The following is a 22,193-nucleotide window of genomic DNA, read 5'->3' as shown; positions in this document are numbered from 1 at the left end:
CGCGCAGGAATGCGATCATCTTTCGAGTATCTCAATATAAGAAAATGATATACCGCGTGAATATCCTGAGAATATACAACTGTGATATGACACGCAGATGTTATACGAATGTGGATAACAATAAATTTATTAAACCATAAAAATGTTATCTATATGCAATAATTTTCATTCATAAATATCATCTTTGGAGTTGTACTGTCCTTAAACATGGCTGACCATACCTTCTTTTGGCTTCTTCGAGGAAGGCGTTCTCCATTTGTCGTACAATCTCGTTGAAAAATAAATTTGACAATTGAGAATAAATGACAGATTTAAACTCAAAGGATAAGGAGAAGTCAATCACACATGTTTCAGGATTATTTTTCAATCCAGGGCTAAACAGCCACAGGGTATCCAAATGATCAAACAATCTGCCATCCTTACATTCGGCTTTAACTATTCTTGGATATACCATAGTCACCTTTGAAGTATAACTTTCATTTATAGGTGGAAACCCAATTACTAAATTGGCTTTTAGAAAGTCTTTGGTTTTCAAAGTAATTTCAGATTTTTTACAAAAAGGTAGAAAATATTTATAGTTTTCCACATCGGCAACCACATGGTACATTTTCTCCATTGAAAATCTAAAAATAGAAATTTTATTAAATGGTATAGTCTGCATTAAAAATATATAATTTATAATTCATACATTAAATACATCAAAATAGTAAATTTAAAAAATACATTATCAAATATTCATTTTCTTAGATATTTTGAATTTTCATTACCCTACTAATTTGCGACCTTCAAATTCTTTGGTTTTATGGCTTGCTCGTGTTTTAAACATGCGCCATGAAGTCCACTTGAAAGAATCATATTTCCATGGCAATGCCGATTTTGCCAAAAAGAGGGCATGACTAAAATATTTTTACACCTCAATGTAAAATAATAAATTATATCAATTTAATTATAGCAAATAATTTATATATAAGTTATAAATAATTAAAATTAGAGGTTAGAAATAATTTCAATTATTCTCATAATTTCAAAACGTTACATATAATTCTAAAGTGGAATTGTATGAAATACACTACCTGTGCATTTCGAATAAAAAGTGCCAAGTTTTACAATACTGTTTGGCAATTCACCTTTATCTTTTGCATGTGAATTCCAATCTTAAAATTAAACCAACGTCATACTACATTTCTCCTTCGACGATACTCGATGATAAATGTAATCATAATTTTTTTTTTTAGTCAACGTGAATTAATACACTTAAAATACTTTATAATACATGTTCAAAATATTCATATTTTCATAACAGGTTTGCAACTGAATCTTTTTTATTCCTTCTCTTTTTCTCTCTTCAAATACAGCCATTTTAGCGAAAAATCGGTGTGAAGATGTGAAGGGGAAGGGGCGGGGAGGTAATACGCCAGCTTTCCACGTGATGGCGCATTTTCAAAATGGCAGCCAACGTAAACATTAGGGATAAAGAGATAGCAAAGTGACAATGATAAGAGCGAAAGAACAGAAAAAATAATCGAAATTAATGTAAATCGGAAGAAGCGAACGTGCCTACGATGATAGCCCGGAAAAAGGTGTGGCCGCGGACCATCGGCGATCTACTGTCGATGATCTTCGTGCTGGTCGTAGTGCCTCTGATGTACTGGTTCGGACTATGGATAATACTACCGGCATTGTACGAGAATGAGAACTTGGCATATACATTTCACTTTATTCTCGGCAGTTTTATTCTATTGAATATCGTAGGTAATTTCACGTATACAGTGCTGTGCGACACTAGCATCGGTGGACGCATCGTGCCCATGAGCACCGCGAAGATAGCCGATGGCTGGAGGCTGTGCGCGACCTGCGAGTGCATGTCGCCACCGCGTTCGTGGCACTGCAACACCTGCGACACCTGCATCCTTAAACGTGACCACCACTGCGTGTTCACCGGCTGCTGCGTGGGCTACTACAATCACAGATATTTCATCATGTTTCTGTGGTACCTGTTCCTTGGTGCAACGTATGCCTTCTACTACGGCAGTCTGTTCATCTGGAGTAGGATGCCTTTTGAGTTTCCAATGTCTGTCATCAAGATGGTCTTTCCCGTGGCGATCTTCTTTTTTGGCTTCGACAGCTCCATGGATCAGTTCTACTTGTTGCTGTATGTTGTGTCGGCAGTGGGCACTTTATACACTGGAGTTTTGTGCATTTATCACTTCAATTTGATTCTCAGGGGTGTTGTGGGTAATGAGAGCAATAAGAAAGATTTTACATATGATGTAGGATGGAAAGATAATATTCGAGAAGTGTTTGGAGAACGATGGTATCTGGCGTGGTTGCTTTTTTATGTAGAATCCAAGTTACCTCATGATGGAGTTTCATGGCATCACTTGTGTTCGAAAAAAGATTGAATTACTTTTATTAACTATTGTGATTTCTATCGAACTATGTATTATGTGATGTGTGACTAAAAGCAAGTGTTTGCTTGTGTTAAAAATATTGAAGATATCTTGATGACCAAACAAAAAAACATTAATTCATTAGTTAGAAAGACTATACTTTTTGTAAAATGTTTTGTAAAGGATGCTCTAATTCAATTATTTCATTTATGGTCTATTATACTTCAAAATATATCGTTTGTATAATTGTTATAAACAGAATTTGTATCTTACATTATTTTATTCCATTATATGTACAAATCATTGTATATATGTTTGGCACAATGTTTATAATTATATTAATATTTATAGCAACAAAATACTACTAAAAGCTGACAATCTTGTAAAAATTCAATACAATATTTAATAATTTTTTTCTTATTATTTTTACATATACATATTTTACGATTTAATAATATTGTGTATTTTTATAAAGCTGTGGTTTTTATACTTTTAAAAACTGAAAGTTTTTTCTGATTTTTGTAATTTAATATTTTATTCTTTAGAAAAAAATTTGATTCTTTTATTTATTCTTTTATTTTATAATTAATAATTAATAATTATCATAGTTGAACCAAATATTTAATTGTACATTAATTATATATTGTATATTTTATTAGAAAACTGTATATATATATATATATATATATGTATGTATGTATAAGGACAATTGTAATATACAAGATTAGTAAAGAAGAAGTAATTTCTTTTGGGTATCTATTTACAAATCAAATATCCATAAAAGATTAATGTTCATATAGACATTTGCGACTTGAAGATCACAACCTTTTATCTTTTATAATGAACCCTGGTTATATTCAAATGCAATTATAGTATGCCAGTCAGAAACTAATTTATATATAATTTGACATCTCATTTCCTTAATATCTAATTAAATATATCAACAATTACCATTTCTTTAATTTGAACACCTGCCAGTACCCTAAATGGTACAAAATTTTTCATATAAAAGAACAACTATATAAAATACGTAGAAAGAAGGCGTACACGAACATTTCAGGAAGCATGAAAGAACAAAATAATAGAATAACATTGTCTTTCAATCATTAATGTCTTGCGATAATTGGTTAATATTACTAACTCTATACGTTTAGGATTTTCAATACAACGTATTGAAATATTGAATAATAATATAATAATCCGACAGAGAATCATTTCAGTCACACTGCATTTGCCATCGAGTGAAAAAAAGCTAAACACTTATATATTATATTTTTTTTTATGATATATGGTGTTCCATGATTATAAATGCGTAATTTCTGTCTATTTCATCATAGCGATGTGAAGATATTTTGCATGTAAATATTAAATAATCGAGAATATTCTATGAATGTATCTTAACTCGTTTTATCATTATACAATCCAATACATCTATATTTCTATATCTTATACGCAAACCTAACGTAGAAGTCATTAATAAGATATATTCTTTGGACGAGTTTAAGGCAACATCATAAAGTGGAATCGCTTGTTTATAATTTAATAAAAAAATTTTATAATTACTTAGTAATTCAATATTTATTTAAAACTCGCAAAAGAATATATCGTCGTTGATCCCCGCTTTGAGAATAATTAGTGTAAAATGCATGCTGTTTTCGCGAATAGAAAAATTTTAATTAATATAATCTGCGAAAGAATTTGATTCTGTTAAATATTTTTATATTTGTATGGACTTGAGTATATTCTTTAGCGGTTTACGTTCATTTTGAATCATTTTGATTTATTGGATACTGTTATTTCATTACTGGCAAGATCGACTTAACGCAAAAAATACCTAATTTTTATTAATAAACATAGTTAAAATTAAATATATAATTGTGCACCATTTACAGCGCTGACTTTAGTCTTATTATTCTCCATTACTAAAAATTTGAGACTTGTTCTCTCAATTGGAACGTGCCTGAGTGATGTTTGCTGGTTTGGGAATGTTACGCAAAGTATAAGAAAAAGAATTATACTTTGGGTAGTAGATTAATGTGGGCTTTCTTTTTATATGTCCTTTTAACGGCGAACTTGATGCATACCAACACGAGTATCGCGGCCGAAGTGATGTACAGCACTACGCAGATACTGATGTCGAATATATTCAAATCCCAACCGAAAGCGGTGATGCGCTTTGTCTCTTTGGCGAGTCTTTCCGGCCTCACTCTCGAACCGTTGCCATTGATCATACCTACATCATTGTTGGAATTGCTGATCCCGTCATACTTGATGCTGTTGTAACTATATTTCATTTTCAAGTATTGTAAGACTTCTTCTTCATTCCAGCTATTGTTCACGAATCTGCATGTTGGACAGTGTTCGACCGCGGGATATTGTATCTTCTTGTGCTGAGGATCTTCCGTGTTGTCACCTGATAATCGAGCGTTCACTTGATTGTGCGCCCGCCACAACCAGAGGACAGCTTCGTCCTTGCTGTGCACGTCAAATATCTTGTTCTTGCTAGCCATCTCCACGAAATGTGCGGCACAATCAGCGCAACCGAAGAAAGTCCCGATGTAGCCGTGCATCGCTCGTAGTACCGCTGCAGGATCCTGCGAGAGAACCTGAGAAACGTCCTTGTTGCGTTCTAGCGCGAAGTTCACGGTCAACATGTGAAACATGGTCCATAATCCACAAGGATATCCGCGATACGAATCCGTACTGCCTTTGCATCCTATCCACCGACGGGGCATCCCCGAGTACACCGGCGACATCTCTTCCTCTGTCGTCTTTGCCAGTTGGCTGAATTCCTCACCGGTCATCGAGCTTTTGCTCTCGACGACATCGCGTATTACCTCCAGATAAGCATTATTACGACGTAGAGGGAAGTACACTGCCAGCACCGCGAGATATTTCCGCAATGCCTCCATTTTCTCGCCGTCTATCGACTTCATCAGGGATATTTCATGATTGATCGAATAATGTAGAGTGCTCTCCAGATCGAGTTGATACAAATAATCGTCAACTTTTTTCGACGATGGTAGTTGGTCCTCCACCACCTCGTGACTTTTTACAATCGTCATGGTTATTCGAGGCGTGTTCTCCGCACTCTGTTCGTGAGACATCGTTGTGCCCACTTCATCGATATTCACTCCTTTCACGATCGCGTAATTTTTAATAGCTTGCCGAACTCCTTGCCTCGTCGGTATCTTCATGCTGACAACCTTCTGCGATTCATTGCGGCCGAAGACTATTAAAGTTGGAAATTTGGTAACTTTGTTCATCACACACAGCAGTTGATTGTCGGAAGTCACTCTGCGTATCTGCAAGCTGCTGATTTTATGGAGATCAAGAATGACTTCCGTGCCCAAGTGTGAGTCCGTAGTCTCGAAAATCAGGAAGAAATATTGTACATTGTTGGACGCTGTTTTCCATATATCTGTTGTCTCGACGTTCCTACAAATCAAGATGTATCACACTATTTTTTGTAATACAAAAATAAGATATGGATAAATGATATTTTTTTTTAATAATAGTTCGTTAACAATTAAGATGTCTAATAAATTTTATAGCATGATCTATCACTAAAGTGTAAATTATGACTTTTTAAAAAAATATAGGATTATGTATGACTTCAAAGAATAAAAATAGATTTTCTGCTGAGTCATAATGAAGAAGTAAGTAGGAAGTGACCGTGGGAAATTCATTTTGATGTACCTGTACGGTGCAATGTTAGGCCACGTAGATCCTCGTCCTTCCTGTTGTTCCATTTCGAGCCTGTCGATTAAATTATGTCTCAACGAGTCGACACTGTCCCCCTTTTCTATTACTATACCCAAGGACGGTGGACGCGCATTTATAGAGAAATATTTCAGCATTGGGTAATGCATAATTTCATATTCGCGACAGATTGGATTGTTATCATCATCGGCGCAATCTATGGCCGCAACGACGACAATATCGTTCCAAGCTAAAATATTAACGTTTTTATTTATAATATTATATCTGCATCAAAAGTAAATGAATATCATCAATATATTACTTTCTAGCTGAATTAATTTCTTCAGAAAACTTTTAGATCTTCGCAATTTAAATAAATGATTACATATAGTGTTTTCTATAATTTATATAAATAACTTACATAAAATATCACTCGCCAGAGCTTTCCACGTTGGTGCAAATCTAAAGCAAAAGCCACACCAGCTGTTGTAAAATTCGACCAACCAGCTCCTATTGCTTCTATAAACATTAGCTTTGAAATTTGTGGCATTGAGAATCACTACATCGTCGCTGGCATTATATAAGCCTTGATCGGCTAAGCTAATCAGACTTGAATCCTTATGAGCTACCGCAGCTGCGCTGCCCCAGTCTATCATTAGGACATTGAATAGGCACAATCTCAGTACAATTCCTGTTATATCTAGCTGCTCCATTTTGTGTTTTTGATAACATGAGAACATTAGAACTTAGCTGTTTTTCTTTTCCTGCAATTATGGAATCTAAATTAAAGTATATATTAAATATAATATTTTAATATTATGCACATTAATTTTAATAATATATAAAAACCTGCTATATTTATTTTTAGGAAAGAAAATACAATCGCAAAATTTATTAGGCAAAATATTTTGCCAGATTTGATTGCTTTTGATAAAAATCATAATTTTTCAAAATTAAATAATCAAATCATGATAATAACAAAATAATCTCAAAATTAACAGAAATAATCGCTGATTGAAACTTTTGACCTCTTGCGACATTTTTTCATATAATCTTGATCAGAAAAAAATAAATATAAAACTTACTTCCTATCAAGATTCATATATAAATTTTAGATAAAACGAGAAAAAACCGCTGGATCTTCCGTAGAACTCGCATAATCTGGATACTACGTAAAGGTGAAAGAAACAAAAGAAAAAAAAAAAAAAAAAAAAAAAAGATTCACCGCACTTGTCGCAGAAGCTGCGCGATTTCGATCTCGCGCGAGAAAAATTCACTTAAGGAGATAACACCGCGGCAGATGTCATTTTATAATATGCGGCACACAACGTGACAGATCGCGGGCTGATTGCACGAAAAGAATTCTCCGCAGAATATCTCCGCAGGGATACAGTATACCTTTCTACGTGTTGTCCCGTATCTTTCGACAGACACGTTCCCAGTCGGTCGACACGTCGGGCGATATGAGACTCGGTCGGTTCCACCTTAACATTAGAGAGAGTAATTTCCTAATTTACTAATTTACATCGATGTACGCGTGTACATACATGGCAGCGCGATCACGACGTGACATAACCTGTCGCTCGATGAATGCCCAATTTATTACAGGGAACGAGGGTGGCAAGACGGCAAGATCTGTATTTTGTAGCTGCACCACGTTACACTTTCTGCACTCGAAACAAGATCGGCATAGGATTACGTTGATAATTACAGGAGATAATTATAGACGACGATAGTTTATCATTCACGATTCCCCGCGATGTGCAGGTCAGAAAAGATATTATTTTTGTTTCTTCATTTCTCATAAATATTCGAAATGTCACTCCAAAGTTATTCCTCTTAAATCCGCATGATGACAAATCAAATTAAACTCATCAATAATTATTACTTTTGCATATCTGAAAGAATTTTCTCTAAAAAAAAATTTTTTTTTATTACTTTACAAACGATTGCTATCAATTGCGTTTGCTTTCTAAATGATTATATTAAAAGTTAATTAACAATTTGATTTGAGAGAATTAGGTCCACTTCTATCAACGCAGATTAATTTTAATCTCGGTTTAATTTACTTTTCCTAATCTTTTCCTAATTCTAATATTCATTTCTATCCATGTAGATTTTTTTAATTTTAATTCTTATTAGAATTAAAATAAAATAATTTAAATCGGGATTAAAGTTAATATGCATGATAGAAATGGGAGTGTATAAGAATTAGAAAAAAAAAGATAAAGTTAAGCCGAGATTAAAGTTAATCTACATTGATAAAAAACGAACGTAAGAGAAAATTTTTCACGAAATTTAATCAACTTCTCTGTGCATCATGCGGCGTTTCTTTCGCAGGGTAGACGATCGATATTAAACTCCACTTAACTCAGGGAAAGCTCATTGTGTATAGTTGAACAGTTGAGGCTTACATTTCTGTCGTACTGGCTGCCGACACGTCGCAATCGTTACGTCTCATCGCTCAAAAGTTGGGCGTATGGACAATGCGATATGGTAATCACCGAACGCAGGTGATAACGCTCGATGATCGTGTCAATTGTGCGCGTCCGAGAAAGTTAAGCCTATCGCTCGTCCGTCGTTTATAACTCACGCACGTTCCCTGAAAAGAATGACGATTGTAAGTTGAACATTCGCCGTAAAACGCATCGCACTTTTATCTTTTTTTATTTTGGTTAAATAAGCCTAACCTCGAGTCTTGCCGAGGTTATACAGCACATGATTTTAATAACAATTTTTACTTTGTTTTTTTTTTTTTTTTTGTAAGACTGCCATCAGATGGTGATATTAACAATCATGCCTTCAATCTAATTTTTGAATTATTTAACACAAAAATTATTTGTTTTTTATATTTGTATTTATCATATTTTTTTACATTAAATTGGAGGTTATACGCTTTGTTTAGACGTAAAGTGCATTTATCAAATCTTTCCTTGTTACGCTATCGCAAATGCTCCAAAAATTAAGCAGATAGATTATATTGACAAAAATTTTCCATTTTCCATGAATTAGATTACGTTGGATTTATTATTATTATTATAAAATATAGAAAATGAAACCTTTTGATTACATCTGCATTAATATATCAAGATTTTTGGAATTTTATAAGAAAATTTTCAAATTTGTTGGTTCTCAGATTTATTTAAATTTACATAAAAATCTTTGATAATGTTTTATTTACACAATAATTTCTTTGCATCAATAATCAACATTTTAATTTATATTTTAGTATGATTTTTAAAGTCTCTGCAACTAACTTTACTACTTTTTTAGATGTTATTGATTTTATGAATTTGTATGAGATTATAGACAAAACTGATTTTTTTAATGAAATCTGACATCTTTACACTGATTATTAAATTTTTTCTCAGTATTATTTAAAAATTACATCGTTATTAATTTTTTAATTCAGTAATTAAAACAAATTAGACATAAAATTTCTTATGTTGTTTAAATTCTATTTTGTCATTTCAGGAATTGAAGAAATTTCTTTATGGACTCTTGTGCGATGTAGAAGGTTTGCATAGCATCTTAATTACAGATAGGGATGGAGTACCTGTTATATCTGTAGCCAATGAAAAGGCACCAGAATTAGCAACAAGAGCTAGTTTCTTATCTACTTTTGGAATGGCTACAGATCAGGGGAGTAAATTGGGGCTTGGAAAAAATAAAACTATTATATGCATGTATAGTAATTATCAGGTAAAACATATAATAAATATATACAGCATAAAATATACAATTGTGATTATCACATGAGATTATTCTCACGATTTAAAATTTTCTTTATTTACTTTTCAGGTAATCCAAATGAATAAATTACCGTTGGTTGTTACTTTTATCGCTAGTCATGATTGCAACACTGGCCACGTACTATCGTTGGAAAATAAGATTGATCCTATTTTAAGTAGTTTAAAAAATGCTGTAGTGGAAGCCTGATGGTTACCCGTTGTTCATTATGGGTGATAAATGCTGAATACTGTTTAGATATAAATCTGTGAGTTATTGCAAGTATTGCATAAACATACACTTTTCAAGGATGAAAGATGAAAGATCCATTCTCATGTTTCTATTTGCTTGCTTGTATTCTAATGTGACAAGTGTGTCTTGAAAAGTAATGGTTATTAATTCCATATATTTTGAGATAAAAAAATTATTATAAAAAGATTCTTGAAAAATTCAGATATACTTGAAGTTAAAACATTTGTTTATAAACAAAATATACATATCTTTTATGAATCATATGAAACATATGTCGTAACTTTCCAATTTATATTAAGTCATAAATAAAATATTAAGAATTTTTTGAAAATTAAACTTAAAGATCAAATCTGAAAACTTTCTCATGAGAGAGAAAAATTTAGTTTTTTTATAGCTCAATTTTTTCCGCGTTTGTAGTCACAATGAATGATTGTTTTGAAAACAGGAATTAATAATAATTGCTGTAAAAAAACTGTTTGATGGTAAAAATGATATATAGAATAATGGTAAATAGTAATAAAAAAAAGAATGAAATGTATAAGACTTATAAATATAGATATCTAATATGTGTCTCCAAAATTGCATGGAATCACACACAGGGTTAAGTACATTAATGAATTGTATAATTTTTAAAAATATTTCACACATCACCTACAAAATCATTCCAAAATAAATAATGTAACTTAATAATCGAATAACATTTTTATAAATATTTAAATATTTTGTATTAGCGAAAGTATTTATTTATCTAATATGGCTAATTTATTGATTATGAATAATCAAATACAGATTAAAATTTAACAAGTGATTACATTTGTGCAATTTAGATTCAATCAAAAAGATTTCTATTTGAATCATGTATGAACAAACAACATTGTTTCTGATGGCATTTTTGATGTCTATATAAAGAATATATAATATACAAAAAAGAAGGAAAGATAATTATTATTATAGACTGTAAACCAATGGCTTGCCCTGAAGGCCATTGATGATATTTTGCGCTGCGATTAATGACATGTCATTACGAGTCTTGATTGTTGCGCTGCCCAAATGTGGCACAATTTCTGCAATTATCGAAATAAAAAATTAGTGATCTTGTATCTTATGTAAGTTATAATATATCAAATATATTACAGTTTTATATTCCTTAGATCTCGAAATTATAGCATTTCTAAAACTTGATGGATTTTCTGATTATATATTCAAGTATGTGATATGTATGACAAAAAAGAATAACAAAAAAATAAAAAAGTGTGATTACCGACCGACATTGGGTAATTTTAAAAGTTCATGTTCCACTGGTAGCGGTTCCGGATCGGTAACATCTAGGCCAGCAGCGAATATCTTCTTATCACGGAGAGCTTTCACAAGTGAATCAGTATTGACGATTTGGCCGCGAGCTACATTCACGAGGATAGCATTTTTTTTCATTTTATTAAAAGTATCATCATTAAAAAGTCCTCGGGTCTCGTTAGTCAAAGGTGCCGCAATTACAAGAAAATCACTCTGCGTTAGAAGCTCATCCAGAGAGACAAATATTGCCCCAAGTTCATCACCTGAATCATATTATATATTTTAAATGGAATTTTTGAAGATTTTTTGGGGCAATAATCCTATAAATCTGTTAATCTAATAAACATCAAAAAAGATTTCGTGAATTGGGCATAATTAGAGTTATTTATTGGAAATAATTTAATGTAAATAATGTTTTTTAAAATAAACTTTTAATTTAATTTTTATGTAATTTCTAATTAAATTAATTTCTGTTTACGTAACTTTTAGTATAACTGAATTAAATTTATAGCCCATTAACTTTGATGTAATTTAAATTTAAAAAATTTATACCTCTGTTTATAATTTATAACTCTGATAGTATCGGATAAAAAAAAAACAGATAAAATTAATATTAAGTAAATATAAAATGCATTAATATTAAGTAAATATAAAATGCAGATATCTAAAACACTTTAAAAGAAATTAAAATAAGATTATTAATCTTCTGATAAATTGTAAACATGCTTTCTTACCTGCTTTCTTATGTGAATGTCCGGTATAAATAAAGCATCCCACTTCGAATCCCATTAGCCGTTTAACGATTGCTTGACCAATATTTCCAAGGCCAAAAATGCCAACTGTAGAACCACGTATTTCTTGTCCCAACATCCATTGTGATGACCTTTTTACTTCATTCCTTAATTGTATTATTATGTATACATATTACTGTATTTAAGCAATTTGATAAAAGACGATAGAAACAAATTTTATATTGTTAGATCAAATGATTATCAGATGATTCTCCAAACAAAAATTTTGACAAATTATAATTTAAAATACGATAAAACATGAATTACTTTTCTAGCGCCATGCGACCATCATGAGCGCGTCTTGCCGCAGATAACATTAAGAGTATGGCCATTTCTGCAACTGCAGCGGATAGTACCATTGGTGTATGTCCAATTTTGATTCCTCTCTTTTTAATTTCTGGAACATCCAAGTGATCGTATCCGGCCGACATCGTCGACACGACTTTTAAATTTGGTCCTAAAAAACAATGGAAACTAAAATTTGTCGTTCAATAAAATTTCAGCTGCCTTTCTTTATAAGAAAAAAATGTACAGTCTCACATATTGCGCATTTTTTTAAACAGCTACGTTTTCTTAAAACAAATTGATTTATCTTATTATTTTATATATAAATATTGACATGATACTTATAAAAATATTTCAATCGAGTTTTACGAGTTTTTTAAATAAACGTGAGACAAATTTTATTTCAAGTAAAAATTTAAATGGCTTCCTAATCGTGGAGTTTCTCGAGATAAAAAGAATTCTATCAAAATCAATAACACAGATTTTTACCAGCGATATCAAGAAATTCATTATTGACTTGATAGTGATTAACGAGAAACACAGCATCGTGTCCAGGGAGGGCTTGCAGCACTTGGTCTCGAGTGCCCACAGTAGCCGGTATAATAGTGACGTTGCAACTATATCAACAATGATAAACGATAAATAATCTGTCGCCCAATATTTTTATATATTTCTGAATTCATTCATGTCTTACTTTGCGCGAAGCAGATTGATACCGGGTGCAGGTGCTTCGTTGCTAGTCACCAGAACGCGTGGCAGAGCCGGCGAATTCATTTTTTACGCTATTTATAAGTCAGACAACTGAAAACAAAGGTACATAAAATTTTTGAAATATCGCTCGTGAATGTTACGGATATGCTAACATAATTTTTGTATATTCCTCTTGGCGATGAAACGGCACTGATGCCAACGGTCGTCTTTTGTTTAATTTTTTCGGCTCGAGAATTCATACACACTCACACATACACACACACACTCACCTGATTACAATTGAACGAGATGTAATAAAACTATTCGAGTATCCGATAGCGTAGACTTTCAGCGCATGCAACACCTTTCATCGATAATTGATGACTATATCAAACACTCGAGGAAACGCGCATCGCCTGAAGTGGACTGAAAAATTCTCATTTACACGCGCCAGTGTGAACCGGTTTGAGATAAAGATAATACGACGAAGATAACCAGACAAGATGTTTCACGCGTTGGGGATACGGAGTATAATTAGATTGACATTGAGATAGACTGACATGAAAGCAGAATTACGAACGTCGTTGAAGCCACAAGTAGTGACGTGAAAGTCACGTGAAATATCGTCGAAGTATTATCAGGAGGATGTATCTTGATAAGAAATAACGAAGGCTGGAATATGCGAGATATTCCCAAATAATTGACATTATTAAAAGAATGCGCTGAATTTTCGATAGTCTAAATTCAATTTAAATTTCGCGCTTTTCGGAAGATGCGAGGTGAAGCAAGCTGCTTTACCAACTGGCATCATGCTCTCCTAATAACAAGAAGGTAGTCTTTGAAATTCAAATTCGCGACTTACTTCAGATTGATTTATCTCATACGTATTTTAAACTACTGAGCACGTGACTTGGATTGTATTTTTCGTCGTTATGGCTTGGTGAAATAATTTAATAATATTTTTATGATTTTAATAATCTTTCTACTGTTAAAAAATGCATATGTTGATCAATTATTTTTGCACAGATAAGACATTATTAAAGATGGGCGGCCTTAAGTTTCGATAAAAAAATCAAATCTTTGTGTTGTATGTACATTTATCTAAGAAATATCAAAATAATAAACTAATATTATATTGTAAACTAATCAGCTCAATTTTAATAATTATATAAATTTCCTAAGATAAACTGTTTTTATCTGGTCGATGACGAAATATTGTTTACATTTTTTTTAACTCTAAACCTAATATTTTATTTGTCATAAAACAAACTTTTTGAACATGTTGATTGGCTAGAAAATAGGGAATTTTTGGAAATCTGATAATCTTCACTATTTTATAACCAATCAATACGTTCAAAAAATACAACAAATGAAATATTAATCTAAGATCATAAAAATAAACAGAGAAACAAAAATAATAAAGCTAATAATACATAAAAAATGAAAATAATATTTAAATAATACTTAAGTGAAAAGTAAACTCCTATTATAGCCAAGAATTTTAAAATAATAATTATGTTTTGTACAATTTTCAACTGATTAACGAATTTGCTTAGTATTTATGTTTCTCTCTAGGTTTCCAGAATCGGTAATTTTTATTCTTTATCGAATATTACAAGACAAATGACAAAACTAATAAACTAATAAGAGGAAAATCAAGTATTTAGTTCTGCTAAAATTAATTTTATAAATAAATTATCAAATATAAAATATATCAACATTACTGCTAATATACATAACGTGAAAAGAGTAAATAAATATAAAGGACGCTCATGAATGTGTGAGTGTTAAATCAAGTGAAACCAACCTCCGACCGCTGACTCCAAAATGTTGCGCGTGCGCAAAAATAAAAAAGCGGCACTGGAATCGCCAGTAACACACCGGCCGATTTATGCTGAAGCATTTCGATATTGGTCAGCTCTAAAAGCAAGAACCAATCACATTCAATTATGTAGCGAGTAGGTTAACTGCTTTGTTAACCGAAAAGCGTTTTTGTTCCAATTTGTTCACATCGTACTGCTTGAGGAAGGTTTGGTGTTCTGGTACAGTGTAACGTTTTTATCCTTTTATCTTATTATATCTGAGTAATTGGATTCCTTTTAAGTGAGTATTATATTCCATTTTACTTAGGTAAACATGTGTACGTACTGATGTAATCGCTAAATCCGTAATATATTCGTCAACAATATAGATCCGGTGTTTATTTTTTACGCGTGTACTTTCGCAGGTGACGAGGTGGGCAAGTCAACTTAGATTTTATTTATAAAACGTATAATTTTTAATTAATTTAACGTCAATTTTTTTACGCCAAGAATATAATTATGTATGTATGTCATTGAAAGAAATATATAAATTTTATTTTTTTTTTTCAGTCACGAGATCAGTATGACTTCATAGGCTTTAAATGAGTAAAAGATATATAGAATAGACAGTTTAAGTTGGATGAAAATTGTTATTTTTTATATTTTTAATAGAAATAATAACGAAAATGTAGTACATTAATTACTTTTTCAAATTTTTATAAATGATATCCAATTTTGTGAAAACCTCAAAATATCAAATATATTTTCTTTGTAATCTTTTTTGTAGCATTCTAGTTTAGTATATTAAAAAAGTTATATACATTGTATAGTCGACAAAATGACTTAAAAAATAGTTTTTACTTCTTGAATTTTTTATAAAATTAAATGTTATTTATATAATAATATATTATAATAATTATTATGACAATAACCACATAATATGTAATAATTATTACATGGTGTTAAATATTCTCTTAAAAATATTTAGAGAAAATATCTAAAAAAATAATTGTATTGCATGAACATCTATAATTTGTGTTGCCTTGATTTGATTCTTTACAGTTTATTAAAATATAATTTAATTATATATATATAAATTTCAATATATAAATTGTTAATCATATATTTAATTATATAATTAAACATATATATTTTTCTTAAAATAAATTTTTTATATTTAACATTGTTGCATATTATACGAAAGAAAAGTATAAAAATAATTTTACAGTTTATTAAAATATAATTTTATTATATATTTAATTGTAAATATATATTATAAATATGTATTACAAATAATAAGTTTTATATAAGGTTAAAGTTTTTATATAGGGTTTAATATTGTTACAGATTGTATGACAAATATATTATTTTAATTTGCTAAAAAGATGAGATGGATATCAAAGTCTGTATTGCCAATTTTATTTGGTATATCTTTGACAACTTTTGGTGTATCAGTTATAATTTTATTGTATTCCTCATTTGAAGAGGTAAAGTTTATACTTCTTGACATACAAGATTTCTTTATATTGCATTTTTTTAATTATAATTATTTATATATGTTGTATGAAATTTGTTTTATTTAATAATATTAATATTGCATTGCAGAATGATGATAAGAAGAAGAAACATGTTGAAATAGTAACGGCAAAATCCAAACAATTGAGTTCAAAAGTTACATTTCACCAGGATTATATACCTGATATTATTGGTAAAGATGGTTCTATAATCAAAAGTATAGAAAGGACAACTGACACACGCATCAAAATAGAAAAAAAAAGTTCATGTCTTGGGGAACGTGTCTGTACTATATGGGGTGATGATCTAAAAAAAATTAACATGGCAAGCCAAAAAATAAATACAGTTATAAACAATAGACCTCCCATTGAAACTTTTGAATTGTTAGTGCCGTTTGAAGCTTTCACAGGATTCTCTAGATGGAAATACCATGAATATTTTGCACAAATACAAAAATCTTATGGTCTAAAACTTAAAATTATGAATACATCTTTTCGTTCTTTACGAAGTATATATATTTTATTATATTGAATATGTAATAATGTAATAAAATTATTATCATAATTGTACCAATATTTTCTTTGATGACAGATGAAGGACAAGCAAAGCTTGTACTAACAGGAACTGCAGATCAAATAGCACCAGCCGTCGTTCAAATAGAAAATAAAATTAAATATCAAGTCGAGTTACAAGCTCACTTTAGATATATGATTTCGGAGAACTCTAAATTAATAGCGTTCGGAAGAAGCAAGCCTAAACGTCATAATCAAGATCGTAATGATCATAATAAAGATGATGTTAATAATGATAATGATGCTCTTAGTAATAATAATAATGACAGTAATAATAGTATTAATGATAGTAGTAGTGATAGTGATAGTAGTAGTGATAGTGATAGTAGTAGTGATAATGATGATAGTGTTGATATAAATGTTGAAAACAATTGTGATGGAAAAATCAGAGATGGCCGTATTGAGAAGTATTTGTTACTAGTGCCATATCCAGTTTGCAAAAAAATCATAGGAAAGTATGGATACACAGTGGAGGAAATAGAAAAATCTACTGGTGCGAAAATCGCAGTTGAAATGGATTCCAAGAAATATGAGCGTATGTATTACTTTGACATTTTCTCTTATGTTTTATTTTAATTATATTTATTTTTATTTTATTATTAAATATGATATAACTAATTCTTTTTAAATTATCTTTTATATTAAGAATTTTATATTATAATTTTATGTAATATTATTATAATAATCGCGATAATTTTTATGTTTATGTTTTTATAGAAATGGAAAGAAAAGTAATAGTAGTAGGAAATAAAGAGCAATCAATGAAAGCTATTAGTCAGATAAGAGACAAAGCGGATGAATTGAATGAATCTATGTCTGTAATGCTTAGCAAGAAAGTAGAAGACCCCAGTAAAATAGACTTTGAGAAAGAACTTGAATTTAAAGATGCTGAATTATATATACGTGATTCTGCCATTAACTTACATCTTTGCGATTTTACAATATTTCCGAAGACTTTATTAGAACAAGGTATATAAAATAAAAAAAAATTTATATTTGTGAAATATCAATTTTTATAAATTTATATTGCTTTATGAAAATTGATTAATTTGTTCAATTTTCGTATGCTGTATTAATAGTTAAATTTTTATATTAGTGAGTAATTCGCTGGAAGTGTATGTATCTGCGATGGAAACGCCAAATCGATTTTGGATTCAAGTGATTGGTCTTGGAAATATTAATTTAAAACGTTTGGTAAACTCTATGACGGCTTATTACAACACTAAGAAAAGTCGCGAGATTCATGCCTTGAAAAAAGTAAGTGAGAAAGAGTATAACTGAGTTAACTTTAATATATTATATAATTATATAATATTTTTTTAAGTAATCTAAAAAAAGAGACAGAATTATATGTATTTAATATATTATCATTAATTATACAATATTAATTTACGTTTTTGATTCCAGGTAGTATCAGGTCAAATGGTAGCAGCTAGATTGAAACATGACAAAAGATGGTTTCGTGCGGAAGTAATAAATTTCATGGAAGAATCTTCTCAATGCAAAATCTTCTTTGTAGATTATGGAAATATCGAAATTGTTTCTATAAATAATGTATTAGAACTTCGTACAGACATGTTAATCTTACGACAGCAGGCTGTGGAGTGTTCACTAGCAAATGTGAAGCCGCGGTAAATCGATATCTCATTGATTAATCGTTTGATTAATGATTTACGCGATTTATCAATCGCTTTCAATGAAACTTATTTTTATTGTAGAGGAGGTCAGTGGAATCCTGAAGCTATAGATATGTTTGCCCAAATTGCTCATGCAACAAAATGGATACCGCTTATTGCTAAAGTTCGAGGCTACAAAGAACGTTTAATCTGTGACGGAGGATCTCGTCGTCCAAAGACAATGATTCCTCAAGTCGAACTGTTCTATCAGAATAATGATGAGGTGAGACAAAAAAGTATAAAGATCTACAAAATCTCTAAAAGAAGAACTTGTTCTTAGAAAACATATTTCTATCATACATGTGCTTATTTCAAAATTTTATAAATTCTCTTACTATCACAGGAGATTAACATTGGAGATAAATTGGTACGTTTGGAAATGGCTTTAGTTGAGGAAGAGATCTCTTTGGCAGTGAATTCTGCATTACCTCGTGAAAAGTGCGATTTTCTATTTCTTCCATATTTACCCGATTCGTTTCATCTGGATTAAATGTGCTTCAGAATTCATGACAATTGATGATGAAGAGAATTTTAATTTGGAGGACTAATTTAGCAAATAAGGTAAGAATATTTCTCTCATCATATCAAAAGTCAAATTTCCATGTTAAAATATAAATTATAGAAAAAATATAAATTATAGAATTTAGAAGCAAAATAAAATTTAGACTAAAGTAAATGATCTTAAATATACAATGAATTTATTCTTTTTATGCATTCTTTTTAAATACATGCACACATGCGTGTATTGTATTTACTTCTATTAAACTGGAACTCCCGGTTGGAGCAACAAAATTCGGAATAGAGCAATAGCAAATTAGCACATAAATAGCACTAAATTTTTTTATAGATACGAACTCGATTTGCGATGGTAAAGATTCCAGTTTAATAGTGTATTTTTGTATGTTTTTGTATGTTTTTACATTTCATATTTTGATCACATAAATGTTGATCACATAAATGATGCGTTTCTTTTCATTTCGTAATTTTTTTTTTAGGAATCTAAGCAACCAATTGAACATATAAGTATAAAAATGCTGAAAAAAAATCAAAGTGACAAAGTCTTCTATTCAGAGAAAAAAAGATTAATATCGGTTGCGATTATACAGTACTATATAAACAGGTAGATGATTTTACATGAATTTGAATGGTAGTTGTATGAAATGAAATCTAGCGTCTGTTAACGTGTGTAAAGCGTGTGTAAACTACCTCAAATTCATAGAAACATCAAGTAAACCATAATCAATATTAAAATTTTTTTCTTTTTTTACTTTAATACAAAAATTAAATCATTAAAGATACATTTCTATGAACTTATAAACTAATAAACATAATAAAAATAAACTAAATATAACATTTATATGTAATTTAATATTCAAATTCATATAAAATCTCGATGCAATTTTCATTATATGTATGTGGGCTCACAAGTTTATGACAATTGAAGTAAATTATATTACTTTAATTTTACACAATGATTTAAAATTACGTTTTAAAGAATTAAGAGATATTAAGAGATATTAATATTACTTTTTGTTTTTATATTTTTATATTGCTTTTAACTTGCATCAACGTATTAAAAATAAATATATACGAAATAGTTGAATAGTTACATTGCAATGGTATAATTTTTGTTTACTTTAAATATTTTAAGCATACAGATAATATAAAGATTAAATATAAAATTTACTTCAATAACTTGTTTAATGATATAATATTTAGTATGTTAATAGTTGCGTAAGTTCTATCTCGTACTATTATACTAAAATATAATAAAATGATATAAAAAAATGACAAAAAAATGATATAAAAAAGACTGTGTAATCTAAAATGTATTCTATTATATTTTATAATGATTTTTAGTTAATTTTATAATTTTATAGTTAAACTCTTCAAATTGAAGATGACTGAATACGACTGAACAAGTGTAATAATGAAAAAAATTAAGATTTGTCAATTTAAAAATAGAGACTAATACATGTAAAAAATAAAACTATTTTTTTTCAAAATTTGTTATTCTTATTGTTAAATCATTGACAAACGCATAGACAAATCGATAAGTAAGCCGCGGCGAATTACGAGGAAAAACGCGGTAAAAGAAAAGGTAATCGAAAGTTCAGTTGAAAGAAGATCGAAAGTGCCCAGGCGTGACTCGGCAAGGAGGATATAACAATTTTTTTCGAGGACTCCACTGCACGTTTCAGCAGCTCGCGGTCGTGACGGTCTAGCGCGACAATTGACTCGCGATGGGATAAACATGGTGCAAGAAGTAGCCAGAAATAATTGTCGGTTCCTTCCAGAGAGACTAGAAAGCTGCGGCGAAGCGAAACGTATAAAACGGCAACGATGGAGCTCCTCTCTTTAGTTCAACAACTTCAATTCTTGTTTACTTCACCACAAGGACGATGAATAACTTGGTAAATAATATATTTGTGTTTATTTTTAAGGTATCTCTTCGCGAGAAGAAAATAATAAAAAACAAATTAATGCATATATTTCTCTAATTTGGAGTTGATTAGTTTCGATTATCTTTTATTTTTTTTTTTTTTATATTAAAAAGTATTTTAGATTACACATTAAAAACTAATTAGTAATTAAAAAATATTCTATAATATGGTTTAAAATAAATACTACATATGTTATACATGCTTAAGAATTTATTGGCTCTTTTCATTTTACGAAACCTGAAGTTATATTAGCTATGAAATCATTTATCTTTGATTTCGAAACTATTAAATTACGAAACTATTAAAGTAGATATTAAACAAGAAAAAATTATCGTTTGATATTTCTTTTTTAGAGTATCACATTAATGTTGCTATGCGCCATTTGCGGTGTACTAGGAGGTCGACGTTACATCGCGATTCCCGTCGACGGTGTCGATGGTATCGATGTTATCGAGGTGAATCCGATTGTACCCTCGTTATCAAGGGTGACCAGGCAAACGGAAGCGTACGTACCAGTCGCTGTACCCGGCATTTCTCATCAGGACGATTCCGACGTGCAACGTTCCGAACGATCAGCCACGCGTATCCTAGATTTCGTCGATTTTGGAGGACATACCGGCTCCAACGGGGCTTTCAGCTGGTACGCTGATTACCCGGCTCATCGTTTATAATTTCTCGACTTTACCGAGACAAATCGAGGAAAGCGCAGAACATCATGAAATACTGCTAATTAGTAGTAATTAGAAGTAATGTATAATGCATGTACAATAGCAAAGATTGCACGAATGAAACTATTGGAAATCTAGACGATAAAAAAAGAAACAGAAATTTAAGTTATGTAAAAAAATATAACTCTCTTCTCTAAGTAAGTTCGATATATATATATATCAAAGTTTCAAGAAAGGTTTCCATGAGGAAGATGATGTAGCTTACCTTGTGATCGAGTTTTCTTTATTTTTTTCTGGTACTTGTTACGATAAATACAATAAATAGCGAGGGAGACTGACATCTTGTCGTTCTTATGTTAATATTCAGCTAGATATCGCTAATCT

General features: G+C 30.5%; 6 protein-coding genes across 13 annotated transcripts; 3 read left to right on the top strand and 3 right to left on the bottom strand.

Annotated features, from left to right (window-relative positions):
* Positions 1-111: 111 nt before the first annotated feature.
* LOC105431427 (coenzyme Q-binding protein COQ10 homolog B, mitochondrial) lies at positions 112-1,396 on the bottom strand. Of its 4 annotated transcripts, none has more exons than XM_011645600.2 (3): positions 1,074-1,396; positions 768-913; positions 112-623 (listed from the first exon to the last, which is right to left on the bottom strand). In XM_011645600.2, the coding sequence occupies exons 2-3, from the start codon at positions 824-826 to the stop codon at positions 179-181; spliced, it is 504 nt and encodes a 167-aa protein (XP_011643902.1). In that variant the 5' UTR covers positions 827-913; positions 1,074-1,396; the 3' UTR covers positions 112-178. The 4 variants fall into 4 exon arrangements, with proteins under 4 accessions (XP_011643902.1, XP_011643901.1, XP_088939002.1 ...); XM_011645599.3 differs by having other exon boundaries at positions 768-896; XM_089082876.1 differs by having other exon boundaries at positions 1,128-1,396.
* Positions 1,397-1,424: 28 nt separating this feature from the next.
* On the top strand, positions 1,425-2,651 carry LOC105431426 (putative palmitoyltransferase ZDHHC24). The gene has a single exon (XM_011645597.3). The coding sequence runs from the start codon at positions 1,563-1,565 to the stop codon at positions 2,400-2,402; it is 840 nt and encodes a 279-aa protein (XP_011643899.2). The 5' UTR covers positions 1,425-1,562; the 3' UTR covers positions 2,403-2,651.
* Positions 2,652-3,129: 478 nt separating this feature from the next.
* Positions 3,130-7,576, bottom strand: LOC105431425 (sulfhydryl oxidase 1). 2 transcript variants are annotated; one of them, XM_011645594.3, is made up of 4 exons: positions 7,491-7,576; positions 6,514-6,856; positions 6,090-6,342; positions 3,130-5,828 (listed from the first exon to the last, which is right to left on the bottom strand). In XM_011645594.3, exons 2-4 carry the CDS (start codon positions 6,830-6,832, stop codon positions 4,403-4,405), a joined length of 1,998 nt encoding a protein of 665 aa, XP_011643896.2. In that variant the 5' UTR covers positions 6,833-6,856; positions 7,491-7,576; the 3' UTR covers positions 3,130-4,402. The 2 variants fall into 2 exon arrangements, with proteins under 2 accessions (XP_011643896.2, XP_088938999.1); XM_089082873.1 differs by lacking the exon at positions 7,491-7,576 and adding an exon at positions 7,178-7,470.
* Positions 7,577-7,718: 142 nt separating this feature from the next.
* On the top strand, positions 7,719-11,341 carry Lamtor3 (Late endosomal/lysosomal adaptor, MAPK and MTOR activator 3). Of its 2 annotated transcripts, none has more exons than XM_011645592.3 (4): positions 7,719-7,859; positions 8,433-8,712; positions 9,567-9,794; positions 9,894-11,341. In XM_011645592.3, exons 2-4 carry the CDS (start codon positions 8,704-8,706, stop codon positions 10,029-10,031), a joined length of 375 nt encoding a protein of 124 aa, XP_011643894.1. In that variant the 5' UTR covers positions 7,719-7,859; positions 8,433-8,703; the 3' UTR covers positions 10,032-11,341. The 2 variants fall into 2 exon arrangements, with proteins under 2 accessions (XP_011643894.1, XP_011643895.1); XM_011645593.3 differs by having other exon boundaries at positions 7,720-7,859; positions 8,438-8,712.
* Positions 10,813-13,689, bottom strand: LOC105431423 (glyoxylate reductase/hydroxypyruvate reductase). 2 transcript variants are annotated; one of them, XM_011645591.3, is made up of 7 exons: positions 13,423-13,689; positions 13,137-13,243; positions 12,932-13,059; positions 12,425-12,614; positions 12,101-12,264; positions 11,339-11,629; positions 10,813-11,137 (listed from the first exon to the last, which is right to left on the bottom strand). In XM_011645591.3, the coding sequence occupies exons 2-7, from the start codon at positions 13,214-13,216 to the stop codon at positions 11,022-11,024; spliced, it is 969 nt and encodes a 322-aa protein (XP_011643893.2). In that variant the 5' UTR covers positions 13,217-13,243; positions 13,423-13,689; the 3' UTR covers positions 10,813-11,021. The 2 variants fall into 2 exon arrangements, with proteins under 2 accessions (XP_011643893.2, XP_088939000.1); XM_089082874.1 differs by lacking the exon at positions 13,423-13,689 and adding an exon at positions 13,306-13,387.
* A 1,313-nt stretch (positions 13,690-15,002) lies between these two features.
* Positions 15,003-22,147, top strand: papi (tudor and KH domain containing protein papi). Of its 2 annotated transcripts, none has more exons than XM_089082539.1 (10): positions 15,003-15,235; positions 16,282-16,421; positions 16,540-16,957; positions 17,041-17,556; positions 17,739-17,990; positions 18,118-18,278; positions 18,429-18,652; positions 18,740-18,920; positions 19,041-19,109; positions 21,495-22,147. In XM_089082539.1, the coding sequence occupies exons 2-10, from the start codon at positions 16,320-16,322 to the stop codon at positions 21,810-21,812; spliced, it is 2,241 nt and encodes a 746-aa protein (XP_088938665.1). In that variant the 5' UTR covers positions 15,003-15,235; positions 16,282-16,319; the 3' UTR covers positions 21,813-22,147. The 2 variants fall into 2 exon arrangements, 1 of the variants encoding a protein (XP_088938665.1); XR_016140667.1 differs by lacking the exon at positions 21,495-22,147 and adding an exon at positions 19,693-20,703 and having other exon boundaries at positions 15,012-15,235; positions 19,041-19,258.
* Positions 22,148-22,193: the final 46 nt, after the last annotated feature.

This window comes from Pogonomyrmex barbatus, unplaced genomic scaffold, assembly GCF_055798465.1.
Source record: "Pogonomyrmex barbatus isolate J1 unplaced genomic scaffold, ASM5579846v1 scaffold6, whole genome shotgun sequence".
Lineage (NCBI taxonomy): Eukaryota > Metazoa > Arthropoda > Insecta > Hymenoptera > Formicidae > Pogonomyrmex > Pogonomyrmex barbatus.
The sequence above is the reverse complement of the archived record's forward strand: the minus strand, read 5'-3'. Positions and strand labels throughout refer to the sequence as shown.